General features: G+C 39.5%; 1 protein-coding gene across 2 annotated transcripts in view; it reads left to right on the plus strand.

Moving 5' to 3' along the window:
• ATF7IP2 (activating transcription factor 7 interacting protein 2) overlaps positions 1-9,825 on the plus strand; it is a 98,094-nt gene extending 88,269 nt beyond the window's left edge. Inside the window, exon 10 of one of the 2 annotated variants that reach the window (XM_075565339.1) lies at positions 6,336-9,825. In XM_075565339.1, the coding sequence (XP_075421454.1) occupies positions 6,336-6,737 (402 nt within the window). In that variant the 3' untranslated portion in view covers positions 6,738-9,825. The remainder of the gene's footprint in view (positions 1-6,335) is intronic. The other variant, XM_075565338.1, reaches the window with a different exon arrangement.
• The last annotated feature ends 3,834 nt before the right edge of the window (positions 9,826-13,659 follow it).

The raw sequence follows: 13,659 nt of genomic DNA on the forward strand, positions 1-13,659 counted from the left end.
GTACCCTTTTAAAAAATATATATATATATTTTTACAGTTCTTGGCAAAAGAGGATATCTAAACTGACCATGATAATTATTAAGCTAAAGCAGCAAAGCAGCAAAGCCCCCTAATCTCCATTTTTACCTAAGGGAACAGCAGGGACTCCTCTTCCTAAATGTTACGTTTATGTCTGAAGCACTTATTCCCATGACCTGTTATTTATATTATTTGTTATTTATATGATTACCATGTGTGTTACTACTCTGAAGCGTATGCACATCAATGGCGCTATACAAATAAAGACATACAATACAACCGGGGGTCATCCAGAGTTAAACCGTGTTATTTTGAGGTTCGAGGATCCCCCGATTCTCAAGATACTGATGGTGAAGTTACAGGGTTTACGTCTCCCACCAGATAATCAAAATTGCTGCCAAATCTCAGGCCAATGGCAAGCTGCAACCTCATTCGTTGGAACTTGCTATTGAACAGCTATTTAAATCACATTTTAAAACCCGGAAGTAATACCGGTAACTTCAACGGTAAGCATCTCGGGAACCGTGGAGTCCCTGGAGATAATATATATATTGCGGGTCATCTCGGTAGACCCGTGTTCCCATATTGTAAAGAAAAGGGAGATTTAATTAGGCAGGTTGCTTCTTTTTAACCCCTTGAGTCACACCCCAAGGCAGTCACTACGTCATTGGGTCTGGCACCACCGGGGCCCCATGACTGTGACTGTTTTTTCTGGTTGGATCGTGTCCTGTGTTCCGATCTGCCTTGTGAGGAAATGGTAATGTAGGACTGGTTTTCTGTTTCCTAGAAAAAGGCCTGCGCAGTCACATGACGGCATTGTGCCGGAGGGGCCGTGGCACTTGAGTACCGCCACCCTTCTGGCACACGTGTTTAAGTCAGTTGCTTGCACAGGCTACTAAGGAATAGTTGGTAAGTGTGTGTTGACACCGGGCAAGAGACTCTGGAATAGAGGATTAGAGGGAGCTGTCCAATCTAACCTGAGATGCACAGGACCTGCTCATTAATCCTAAAATGGAAGTGCTTAAAAACCACTCTGATCGGGGGCGGATTGGCCCATCGGGACTATGGGCAAATGCCAGGTAGGATCCAAGGGCTGGTGCCACAGCACACCCGCGGGCGTGCTGTGGGCTGGTGCTGCGCTATGCATCGCGGTTACAGAGGCCCCATGCTCTTCCCCACAGCAATGAAACTAAATGCTGGAAGAGAGAGCAGGGCCTCTGTAAGAGAGCAGCCCTCCTCCATTGACACTGCAGCATCATGTGATGTTGCCATGAGAACACGCTGACGTGATGTCAGCATGTTGTGGGAGGAGGACCGGCAGATTTATTTATAAAAATGTTTTACCAGGAAGTAATACATTGAGAGTTACCTCTCGTATTCAAGTATGTTCTGGACATAGTAAATGACAAATAATACATGGTTACAAATACAGTTACATAAATGACAAGGTGTACATTATATACAATACATTGCATGCACAGCTAGAGGAGATGTATATTATAGGCGTATGTAACAGTTACAGACCAGATTAAAATGTGAGACAGCCTTAGTTTTGAAAGAATTTAAACTGGTGGTGGATGTGAGAGTCTCCGGTAGGTTGTTCCAGTTTTGGGGAGCACGGTAAGAGGAGGAGCGGCCGGATACTTTGTTGAGCCTTGGGACCATGAACAGTTTTTTGGAGTCAGATCTCAGGTGATTAGTGCTGCATGTGGTAGGGGTGAGGAGCTTGTTCAGGTAGCTGGGTAGCTTGCCCAGAAAGTATTTGAAGGCAAGACAGGAAAGGTAAACTTTGCGCCTAGACTCAAGTGATGACCAATCTAGTTCTGTGAGCATTTCGCAGTGATGTGTGTTGTAGTTGCATATGAGAACGAAACGACAAATTGAATTGTAGAGGGTGTCAAGTTTGCTAAGGTGGATTTGGGGTGCCGAGCCATATACTATGTCTCCATAGTCGATAATTGGCATTAGCATCTGCTGTGCGATACGCTTTCTGACCAGCAGGCTTAGGGAGGATTTGTTCCTGTAAAGTACACCTAGTTTGGCATGGGTTTTGGATGTCAGGGTATCAATATGCATTCCGAATGTTAAGTGGGAGTCAAACCATATACCCCGGTATTTAAAACTAGTAACAGGGGTTAGGGTGGTGTTAGCGATGGTTCTGATCTGGAGCTCAGTCATTGGAAGCTTTAAAAATTTAGTCTTGGTCCCAAATACCATTGTTACAGTCTTGTCAGTGTTTAAAAACAGTTTGTTTTGGGAAATCCAGTTTTCGAGTCTCAAAAAGTCAGAATGAGGTATGTGTTCAAGGTCAGAGAGGCTATGGCTGTGCGCATATAGGATTGTGTCATCTGCATACATGTGTATTGAAGCTTCTTTGCAAGCTGTGGGAAGATCATTGATGAACACTGAGAAGAGTAGGGGCCCCAGAACAGAGCCTTGCGGGACGCCACAGGTGATATCCAAGGGGTTAGAGCCTGAGATAGGCACATATTGGGATCTACCTGATAGGTAGGACTGAAACCAGTTTAAAGCATGCTGCCCTATTCCAGAGCTCTGGAGTTTAAGCAGGATAGCATGATCAACTATATCAAAAGCCTTTGCAAAATCTAGGAATACTGCACCAGTGAGTTGACCCCGTTCCATTCCACACTGGATTTCATTGCAAACTTTTAGCAGGGTAGTTACGGTGGAGTGTTTGGGGCGAAAGCCAGATTGGAATTGGCTAGGGAAATTTGTATTGGTATAGTAATCGCTTAATTGCACCATCCAGACTCTTACGTTCTTCTCAAGGATGTCTTCTTTCTACCTCCTTTGTATCTAAAGCCCTCTGCCGCCTTAAACCTTTTTCACTGACTGCCCCACACCTCTGGAATGCCCTTCCCCTCAGTACCCGACTAGCACCCTCTCTATCCACCTTTAAGACCCACCTTAAGACACATTTGCTTAAAGAAGCATATGAATAGCACTGTGGATATTCTGAACACATGATACATAAAGCTTGGCCCCTGCAGACGCACTTACCAGAACTCCCTCCTACTGTCTCTGTACGTTTTCACTGCCTACCCTGTAAGCTCCTCGGGCAGGGACTCCTCTTCCTTAATGTTACTTTTATGTCTGAAGCACTTATTCCCATGACCTGTTATTTATATTATCTGTTAGTTATTTGATTACCACATGTATTGCTACTGTGAAGCACTATGTACATTAATGGCGCTATATAAATAAAGACATACAATACAATTGGGAGTGGACACATTTTTCCATGACTTTGGATAGTATTGGGAGAAGTGAGATTGACCTGTAGTTTGAGACAGTGTTTTTGTCCCCACTTTTGAAGATTGGGACAACTCTGGCAGTTTTCCAGGTGTTAGGGATATGGCCTGCAGACAGGATAGAGTGACTATGGAAGCAATTTTTTTTGGCAATTGCTGGGGCACCAAGTCGTAGGAACCTAGATTGTAGTAAGTCGGGTTCACATTGGCTGCTTAGTTTTAATTTGAGGAACGCTTGTGTAATCTCCTCTTCGGATACTGGGCCAAATTGAAAATTGTGGGCAGTGTTGGGAGGGGGTGGGGCTATATGGGTACTCCCAGGATGAGATTCAGGTTTGGGTTGCGTTTCGCTAATAAGTTAGTAGCACACCCCACAAAGTAATCATTGAATGCATTTGCAATGTCAGTGGGGTTTGTCAGAGTAATATCCCCCTTAGTGATATTACTTGGCTGTTGATGGTTGGAAGGCTGGAATATGTTTTTGATAACCTTCCAGAAGGTAGCTGGGTTTGATGTATTCAGGAGGAGATTGTCAGAGTAATATTGTGCTTTTGCATGCCTTGTTTGCCTTGTGCACATGTTCCGCTGGCATCTGTAGTTATTGAGATCATTGGTAGTGACAGTTACTTTGTAGCTTTTCCACAAAGCATCCCTGAACTGGTAGAGTGTTATAAGGTCAGGTGTAACCCATGGAAGGTGGGCACCCCGTACCCTTATTCTGCGTAGTGGAGCATGTGGATCACATTGTTTTAAGAACTCGGACTGGAAATAGTTGAGCGCAGAATTAGGGTCGGGAATTAAATCGATTCTGTGCCAGGGGCAGTTGGTAAGGTCAGTCAGAAACTGTTGTGGGTTAAAGTTTCTAAATGTTCTAGTGAGGAGAACTTTAGGGCTTGATTGGGGTGGTTTAATTTTCCTTACACAGTACAATATTGCATGGTCACTGAAAATGTCAGGAAGGATGCCAGAGGATTGGATTCTGCTGGGATTTGAGGAGAGAATCCAGTCTAGCAAGGAATGGTATATAACAAGAGACAGGGGAGCCCAATGCTACATCCCATTGACAAAACATATATGGTAAAAATAAAGTTTGAGCTAGCTGGGAATGTGTGTTTATCAATGTCTGACTGTTAGCAGTCAATTTGGAGGCTGGTGGCACCTCCCCTCAGAGCTCACTCCTCCTCCTTCACCTTTTTAACTTGGGAGGTCTTTTCATTTGCTGCAGGAACAGGACCTATGATGGTTCTTCCCCTCTTACAGAGGTAAAAGGAAGTGTAGGACCTGCATTAATTTGGTTGTACCTTGGCGTTGGTATGCAGGCTTATGACGCTTTGGCCAAAGGGTTAACTAAATAACCAAGTATTTATTATTATTATTATTGAAGTATTTTACTTTATACTTTTACCATATATGTTTTGTCAATGGGACGTAGCATTGGGCACCCGTGTCTCTTGTTATATACAATTGCCACGCTCAATAGCTCTCTTGTTGACATAAATATATATTCATGATGTGGTGGGTGTGGGAGTTTGAGCTAGCTGGGAATGTGTGTTTAGCAAGGAATGGTTGTGCGATTTCAGGTTTGTCCATGTGGGTTGGGAAATGAATTGCGATAGGTTAAGTGATTTGATTTGTATCTGAATTTTGTTGTTTTTCGGGTCAAGCCAATTGAAGTTGAATTCCCCAAGAACTAGCAGCTCACTCTTCTCATTCAGAGAGGAAATGGAGCCAAGAAACTGGGTGATTTCAGTCAGGGACTGTAGAGGGGCTTTAGGGGGGCAGTAGATGCCAGCAACCAAGATAGGCTTAGAAAAGGGGAGGCAGATTTTGCCAACTAGGATTTCAAAAGAGGGTGGGCTTGGGGGGTAATTTAGTAGTGTAAATTGTAAGGTGTCTGCAATATAAAATAACACCCCTCCTCCTCTCTTTGACCTATCTCTCCTAGAAATGGAGTATGCCTGAATGGCAATATGTGCATCAGGGGTTTTAGGGGTTAGCCATGTTTCTGTTTGAACGATGGCTTTGGGTTTATGCATAAGGCAACATGCTCTTAGTTCATCCAGTTTGGGCAGCAGGCTCCGGATATTTATATTGGTGACAGAGAGCCCTTTTTGGAATTTGAAGGGGGTATACTCAGGGTTATGGGACATAGCTGAAATGGGAGGGCCTGGGTTAGGTTCAATATCGCCTGCTAAAGAGAGTAATAGTCTGAGTAGAAATTTGAGTAGTTGTTTGCAAGTTGTAACTTTATAATGTTTGCCATTTGAGTGTGCGGTGGTTGGTGTGCTGGTTTTCAGAATTCTCCACCAACATTCAGTAGATAGTGCAAGGCTTTTGAGTAATAGAGAGTGTATGGTGATGTTGGACGTGTGCCAGGAGGGGGGAGTTTGTAGTGGATAGAGGGAGTAACATTTCCATGAGGCCACGAGAAAGAACAAAGTGGAGGTAAAAAGCAGGTTCATTATGCCAGAGGTAGGCAGTGCTGCATGGAGCTGTTTTGCGCCGTGTGTGCAGACTAAACAGCAGGGGTGTGCCGTTGCCTTGTCAAATGTTTTACATAGTTAGGGGAAATGCCCGGGACACATTTGTCCTGCAATCAGTCCCTGACTCTGTTATAGCTTATTCTGTCTGAGGAGAATGCAGATTTATTTTTCTGGAAAAGCAATACTATACAATCTACTGGTTCAATACCAATATGGAATTTGTTTGTGAGAGCCACACACAAATAGTTAATTTTTATTAGCTGCATACCCGAACAAGTGCAGTTAAACACCTAGGAGTTTAGTTTTACCTTGTTAAATTTAATTGTGGTATTTTAAATGTAATCTGTTTGAAACACAGAATGTCCCCCCACACACTCCCAAATATAATTTTGTTGTACTGGTTGTTGAAGGCAGTATAAACACAAACTCAATATATATATATATTTTGCCTGTCCTTTTAGGCTTTTCTGTGTTTTTCCACAAAACCCCATAGGAGAATCGTAGTGAAGTAGGAGTCTCCATTAACAAACAACCTACATGTACTTTTGTTTTCTCTCCATAGAAACCACACATTCCAATGGCGTTGCCAAAGACATCACCAGAACCCAATATTGAAATGCAGATAACTCGAGCACCCCAACAACCAGAACTAAGACTCACTCAGGTCCAAAATCCCAAGGGAATTGCCTTGTCTTGGAATGTCTCCAATATTGACCCCAACTGTGCTCCAGCTGAAAGATATTGCTTGTATGTTCGTCAAGAAACTCCACAAAGCACAAAAAAACAGTGGCAAAAGATTGGCGAAATCAAGGCTTTACCGTTGCCAATGGCATGCACACTAACCCAGTTTGTAGAAGGCAGCAAGATTTCTTTTGTCATGAGAGCAATAGATAGTTGTGGGCGTTTAGGACCACTTTGTGATATACAATCAACTACATTATTGCCTTCAACGAACTCCGTATAGAACACTATTCGAGTTAAATGTTTTAGCAGTACTGTATATCAGGGTTCTTAAACTTGTGGCCCGTGGGCTTTATAAGACCTGCGAAAAGTGTCTGAGTGGCCTTTGCACTCTTTGGCCCTGCTAATTTTTAGACCGTTGATGCAGCCGTTTAACGCAGTTTTTCACACTGAAAATTACTTTTCTGCTAAAAGACAGAAAATGACACAAACGTAAAGAAATTGAACAACTCGGTATTCTTTGATTTGTTTTTTTTAAGTCGTCTGTGTGTATATATGTGAATAGACATTGAAACACCCAGCCAGTCCCCCTCACCATTTTCTAGAAGGTCCGAATCAGAAAAAAATGACAGGTTGAAGAGCCCTGTTTACTGTAGTTTAGTATACTGTACGTGAGTACATTGCACTCATGTTGAGTTACTGTATGTTGCAACTCCTTTTGTAGACAGTTATGTAACACTATTGACATTTGTTTTTTTACTTATTGGTGACTTAACATTAATATGCGAGCTGAACCAGGTTGCTGGAGGGCCACTTGACAAGCTTCGCTGGCCACATCCTTAATGTAGAATTTTCAGTAAACCTGTGGCCCGCGAAGCTTGCCAAAGCTTCTTTCCTCACCTACATCTCCCCTACCCTTTCTCTCTTACCCCCCCTCATACTCTGCCTCCCTTCTCTCGCACCCTCCCCCATCCCCTTTCTTGCTCATTTCCCCTTCCTCCCTCTCTCTCCTGCTTAGCTGTATGTACTTTTGAATCTTCATGGTTAAATACACATGGCACAGGACATACTGTATCAGTTAGGGATTGTTAATGAGTATTCTGGCAATGTACTGTAGTTTAAATGGAAGACCCTGGTTTTAAGGTCCATGTTATGTTTAGTATGTAAGTAAGAATGACTAAAATTTGTTATGAAAGTTGAGGATCTAAAATGTATATAAAAAGGTCATTCATCTATCTTTTTAGCTAAAGAAGGATTTCTACAATCTCTTCTATCATACATTTGCTGGCAGAAACAAAGACCAGTCTCATTAAACATTAAAATTGCTAGTTTAGTAAATTGTTATTACATATATGATCAGTTATGTTGGTATTAAATGTTGACCGCATTGTGTCCAGTTCCTTTACTACTATATTATAATTAAAATGTTTTACAAAAAAATAAAAATAGGATTTTGGCGTTTTCATTTACACCAACATAAAATGAACAGGTCCATATGACTACATTGATTGCATTAGCCATTACTTGTAATGTCGTTTTCCTGTGTCTGGCAAATTAAGGAGGATGGCGAAGATCGCAAGTTGTCTTAATATAAAATACTGTAGCACTGATCGGTCAGTGAATTAAGCCAATGGACCGAAAGGCCACACATGTGGTATAAAACTAAAAGCATGCAATAGCAGTTGCTGGAGCCAGGTGCTCCTCACGTGCAACTGTTTTAGATTGGGTGGTCATATACAGGAAAGTAAAGGGAGTTCTAGGAATCATTTTCTAAATATTACCTTTATATTAGATGGCTTGGAGATCTTTATTAATCTTCATAATGCTTTTGGCTGGGGTTTGTAGGTAACTACTCGAGTAATGTTGCTCTCTTTTCTGAATTTCTTTTTAGTCTACCATTAGGTTTATTTCTGGGCATACTGCTGACTCTGTGTTTAGTTGCCTGTAATCCTGAGGTGGAGTTAGAAAATCCATTCCTAAATCAGCTGCATTTTTATTAATGCAGGGTCCTGGGCTGTTGAGTGCCATCGCAAGCACTTTACCAGAAAATAGTGTTGATAGTGAAATGTGCCTAATTGCTTTGTTAAAAGGGATGTCTCATACAGTACATGCATTGTGTGTAAAAGGTTAACAGCACCTGCCCGCCCAGCTGCCTCCCCTTCTCATAGGGCATTCAAAACTGGCACACCCACCCCAATACAGTCACACTACGCCCCAATACGCTTCCACCACCAGGGCTATTTTAAGGACTACCACCTCAGGAGCCCCCAGGTCCATGACTACCAAAAATACATGAATTAAACAAAAACCTAATTTAGCATAACGTGGCTGAAAATGATCGATATCTCTTCAAAAAGAGGTACTTGGTTCAATTAGAGACCATACTCGTTACATTTTATACTGTATGTAATGTTACAAAGAAGTGTACAGTGCGTGTTACAGAAAAACCTGGCAAAAGTACATGCAGTATAGAATCATAAAGTGTGTGTATGTATATATATAATATATATAATATATAATTAATTATTTGGCTTCTATTAAATGGGAATCACATTTTATTTGGGTAACCTTTGATGTAGCGTCTCTTTACACTTGTATTAATCACACTCAGGGGATAGAGGCTGTTTCTTATTTTTTGCACACTGATAACACACTCTTGTGCACAACAACAATTTATTATTGATAGCATCACATTTATTTTGAATCACAATTATTTTTTGTTTGAGGGTTCTTTCTATCTCCAGACCACTGGGACGGCCATGGGGACTCGTTTTGCACCTAATTATGCGGGATTATTTATGGGAAAATGGGCGCTCTATTTCATTTGGAATTCTAATACATATGGTCAGTACATTAAGTACTACTGTAGATACATAGACGATATCACTATTGTCTGGTCAGGTACCTTACAGGACTTTAATGAGTTCACCTCCTATATAAATGATAACAATAGAAATTTGAGATTTACTGGCTTAAATAATGCTCAAGAGATTAATTTTCTTGATCTGGTATTGAGGATTGAGGGGAAAAATGTTGTGACTAAGACCTACTTTAAGGAAGTTGATGTTAATTCATACCTCAATTATGCCAGTAATCATTCAAATCGATGGTTGAACAAAGTTCCATATGGACAGATGTTGAGAGTTAAGAGAAATTGCTCGAAGTCTTCGGATTGTGATCAACAATGTGCAATACTGGCCAAACGCTTCTCAGAAAAGGGCTATGACCCTTTATTGATTGATAAATCTATTCTGAGAAGCCAGAAAATTCCAAGAGAATCTCTGCTAAGAATAAAAGATAAAAATAATAGTAAGAAGATCTACTCTGAGGTGCCTATTTATCACGGGCTATTGTAGGCAGAACATAAGAAAAATTCTTAAAAACATTGGGGGATAATTCAATTGGACCCTATGTTATGTAATATGTTACCTCCTCAACCTAATATTGCTTTCAAAAAATCAAAAAGTATTAAAGAAATTCTTGCGCCAAGTGCTCTAAAAAAGAACAATAAACCTGCCAAAGAAAATGGGGGGTTTGTTTCTTGCTAGACCAACAGGTAATTATATTTGTAGAAAATGTGTAGCCTGTAAATACATGGCAAGAGATAAAATAAGTGCCAATACAACAGGAAAACCACACACTATTGAACAATTTATCAACTGTTTACCTCTGAAATAATGAATATGGTGATTTAACTAATGGCAGATCGCCAATTATACCTTTACAACATGGATAATAACAATAGATCCTTTTAGGTCAATGTGTACTACTATCTAATTATATTCTAATATGCAGGAATTTCTAGTTCACACAGGAAGATTACTATTCAGATAGTATCTATTGGTTGTTGGTTTAGTATATGAGGTTAACATTGACAATACTGTCTAGTATTTCACTTGTGTAGCAACGAGTTTGAGGACTCAATAATAATTTGATTGCTAAGCACAAATATACTCTTGTAATATGTCCATGTGTACCATTATCATCTAATAATGTGTTGGAGTATAAAGAAAGCTCCTGTGGGATAATGTTTCCTAGACTTCATTGGTTTAATTTTGACATACATTCCTCACACTCTTTGAACGTTAAGTCAAATATCATCTATTTAATATAGAAATGTATTTACAATATGTTGGAAGTGTAAATATTTATACATTATATATTATATTATTCCGGCATTACATCTGTATATATATATATATATATATATATATATATATACTTTTGGTATATTATCTATTGAAAGACGGTTCTTTTGTAAATTATATAATTTATAATGTCTTTGTTATGTTCACATTTTCATGTGTAATGGGCATGTTTATTGCCTTATATAAAATGCAACCCTTGAATTTCAGGGTTGCACTTCAATATAGAATAGAAAACTTTTTTTGCATTTTTTATTCAATCAATTGTAACTAGTAATTGCTTTCTTAATAGGATCTAATGATGCATTTATTATTTTTTATTATTATTATCATTATTTCTAATTGGCTCACTATATATATAAAATTATGTTTTTTTTGTGATTGTTTTTACTTCAAATGTTTCTTGTATTTATTTTATTGATTTAATTTTTCCTTATTTGCTAGTCTTTTACTAGTGTAATTATTGTAGGTTCTATGTTTCATGGTTATATGTTTTCTTTATATGTTGTAATGTATGCTGGTTTCTTGTCATTCTTAATGATTGGAGGGCTGGTGACATCATCTCTTCAGACGAGTAACAATGTTACTCATTGGTTAGCCTGCTGTATTTAGTGTGCTCCAATGGGCATTATGGCTATGCCCTGACAAAGTGTCCCACGTGACACGAAACGCGTAGGCGAGCCAATTGCATGCTGGGTACGAAGGTCACGACGCTGTAGACCCAGAGCTGCTTACACGAGTGCAGGGAAATCTTCAAGTGGACGCCGGTCTGGAACTTCCCACTCGGCACTTACCATCTGCGATCCGGAGGAGGGGGGGCTCATGGACTACGGAGTTACTGCTGTGGTTGATACCTGCCTGGTGTACTTGGATCATTAAGATCCCTATTTTATTGTACAGTAAGTCTTAGTGCTTATTTTATATCCCCATAAAAACGTTATACTTTAAGAACATTTATTGATTAATTTTCTCTCTCTTTTTTGCGCCCCCATTCATGAACAAGTAAAGTTTTATGGGACGTCTGCATTGCTAGGAAAAAACAGAATGAAAGGCCTTTAAAAAAAAAAAACATTTACATCTTGGTTGCCATACTGCACGTGGGTTTTAGCTATTACTTGGCCTTATCGTCACAGGGTACATACTGTATCTCCTGTATTTTCCCGTTCCCACCAACAAGCTTGTCTTTCCAGGCACGCAGGAAAGAATTGTTCACCTTGTCTGTTTATATAAAGTAGATTACTGGGCTTTGAAACTATTTAATTTTTGTTGGTAGGCATTTTGTTTAATAACATCTGTTTGAGTCTTTACCAAGAAGAACACGATTAATCATCTTTGAACCTGTCAAAATTGTCACTGCAACTTGTTTTTTTTTTTTCCCTCAAATTAAAAATGTTAATCTGTTTTTTTTTAATATTAATTTATGTATGTTTATGCTTGTCCTTTATTTGTTCAATATAAGACTGGTTCCTGTACCATCATTTATTTAGACCAGAGCATTGAAGATTAAGTATAGAAGATATATAATCAATCACTGATTAAAGTAGCATCATGCTCCAAAATGCAATGAGCACATTGCCCTCATATCCTCACTGCAATGGTATAAGCTAGTGATGTGCAAAGCCAAAGTTGCATGCATTATCTAGACCGGTCATACGCCTTTTTTTGGTAGTATGCCAAGCACATTTTGTCCCCCATCATAGCAGTCTATATTGCCCATCGTCTCTGTTTTGCATGCACGTTTTTATTTTTAATAACCATTTCTGAAGTCTAAAAGATGTCCTTTTTATTTTGCGTCCTGATATCCAGTCATCTTTATGCTAAGGCTACATCTGCTATTTAGCTCTGGTGCATACTGTAGGTAAATGTATTAAATTACACTTAAGAGATACTGTACCAGTGAAAAAGACAAAGTTGTGAAAAGACACGGGATGGGTTTAAATAATGTTAAAATTGTTACATCACATGAGCGAAAATCTCTCAATTATTTGTTGTCTTGCGCTTAATCCCAAATTGGTAAAGCATCGTGCACACTTACACCTAAAATCTTAGTTGCACAAATGGTAATATAGGCAAAGATTTATGTTAACCAATAACTTTATATTTATGGCATATTTAGCTGAATCACCGAACTGGTTTTGCTAAAACACCATTCTTTATATTAGCAAGATATATATATATATATATATATATATATATATATATACACACACACACAGTATATACATTGGAAGGGTTAGTTGCTTTTAGACTTACACTTGTGTGTATTATTATTTCATTAGTGGGATCCTGTGCAATTGTGTGCCTTAAGTAAAATGCAAACTCTGCCCAGTTGGGGTACAACAAAACTTTCAATTAATCAGTTTCCATCAGCCCCAATAAGGCTCCCTAGCCGTAGCACTTATTTTTGTCCGATTGGTCATTGGGTAGGTTCTCTCCACACCAGGTTTGTTATTTTGCAGGTACATCTTGTTACAGGGTGCCTTCAGGTTTCATTGTTTCTGAGAAAAGGAGAAGATTTGCCTAGAGTCCCCAAGTGCCATAATACGTTCATTTGGCCAGATACAAGCAGGTGTGGGCTTACTTGTGGTTCAAGCCACTGTACCAAAAATGAATGCCCTCTGCATGTTTGGTATTTAGCAGCAAGCTACAGTATATGCCCTCCTGCTTACCTGCAGGATCTGGCTGCTAGAATTTGATTCCACACCAGTCTGTAATGTGGTGCCACCTAGTATTCAAAAGGCAAGGTAGTGTATGGATTTGGAGCAGAATATAACTGGCACCTCTATGATAGCAGTTGCCTGCTTCTGAAGCACACATACTTTCTTTTGTTACCTTTTTGATTCTATGGGTAAAGTTTTTTTGTTGTTACATTTTCTCATCTTCGTCTTGTTCTAAATGTGGGGGTGATTTATCTTGCATGGGACTCGTGTTAGCTCAGTATTTTTCAACCAAGATTCCTAGTAAACCTTGGGTTCCGTAGGTGTCCCTAAAGGATTCCCTGCAATTTTATGGTAATTTGAAAATTGCCTTAAATACAGAATAATTTACAATGCATCTGAT

The sequence above is a fragment of the Ascaphus truei genome, chromosome 11 (assembly GCF_040206685.1).
Source record: "Ascaphus truei isolate aAscTru1 chromosome 11, aAscTru1.hap1, whole genome shotgun sequence".
NCBI classification, from domain to species: Eukaryota; Metazoa; Chordata; class Amphibia; order Anura; family Ascaphidae; genus Ascaphus; species Ascaphus truei.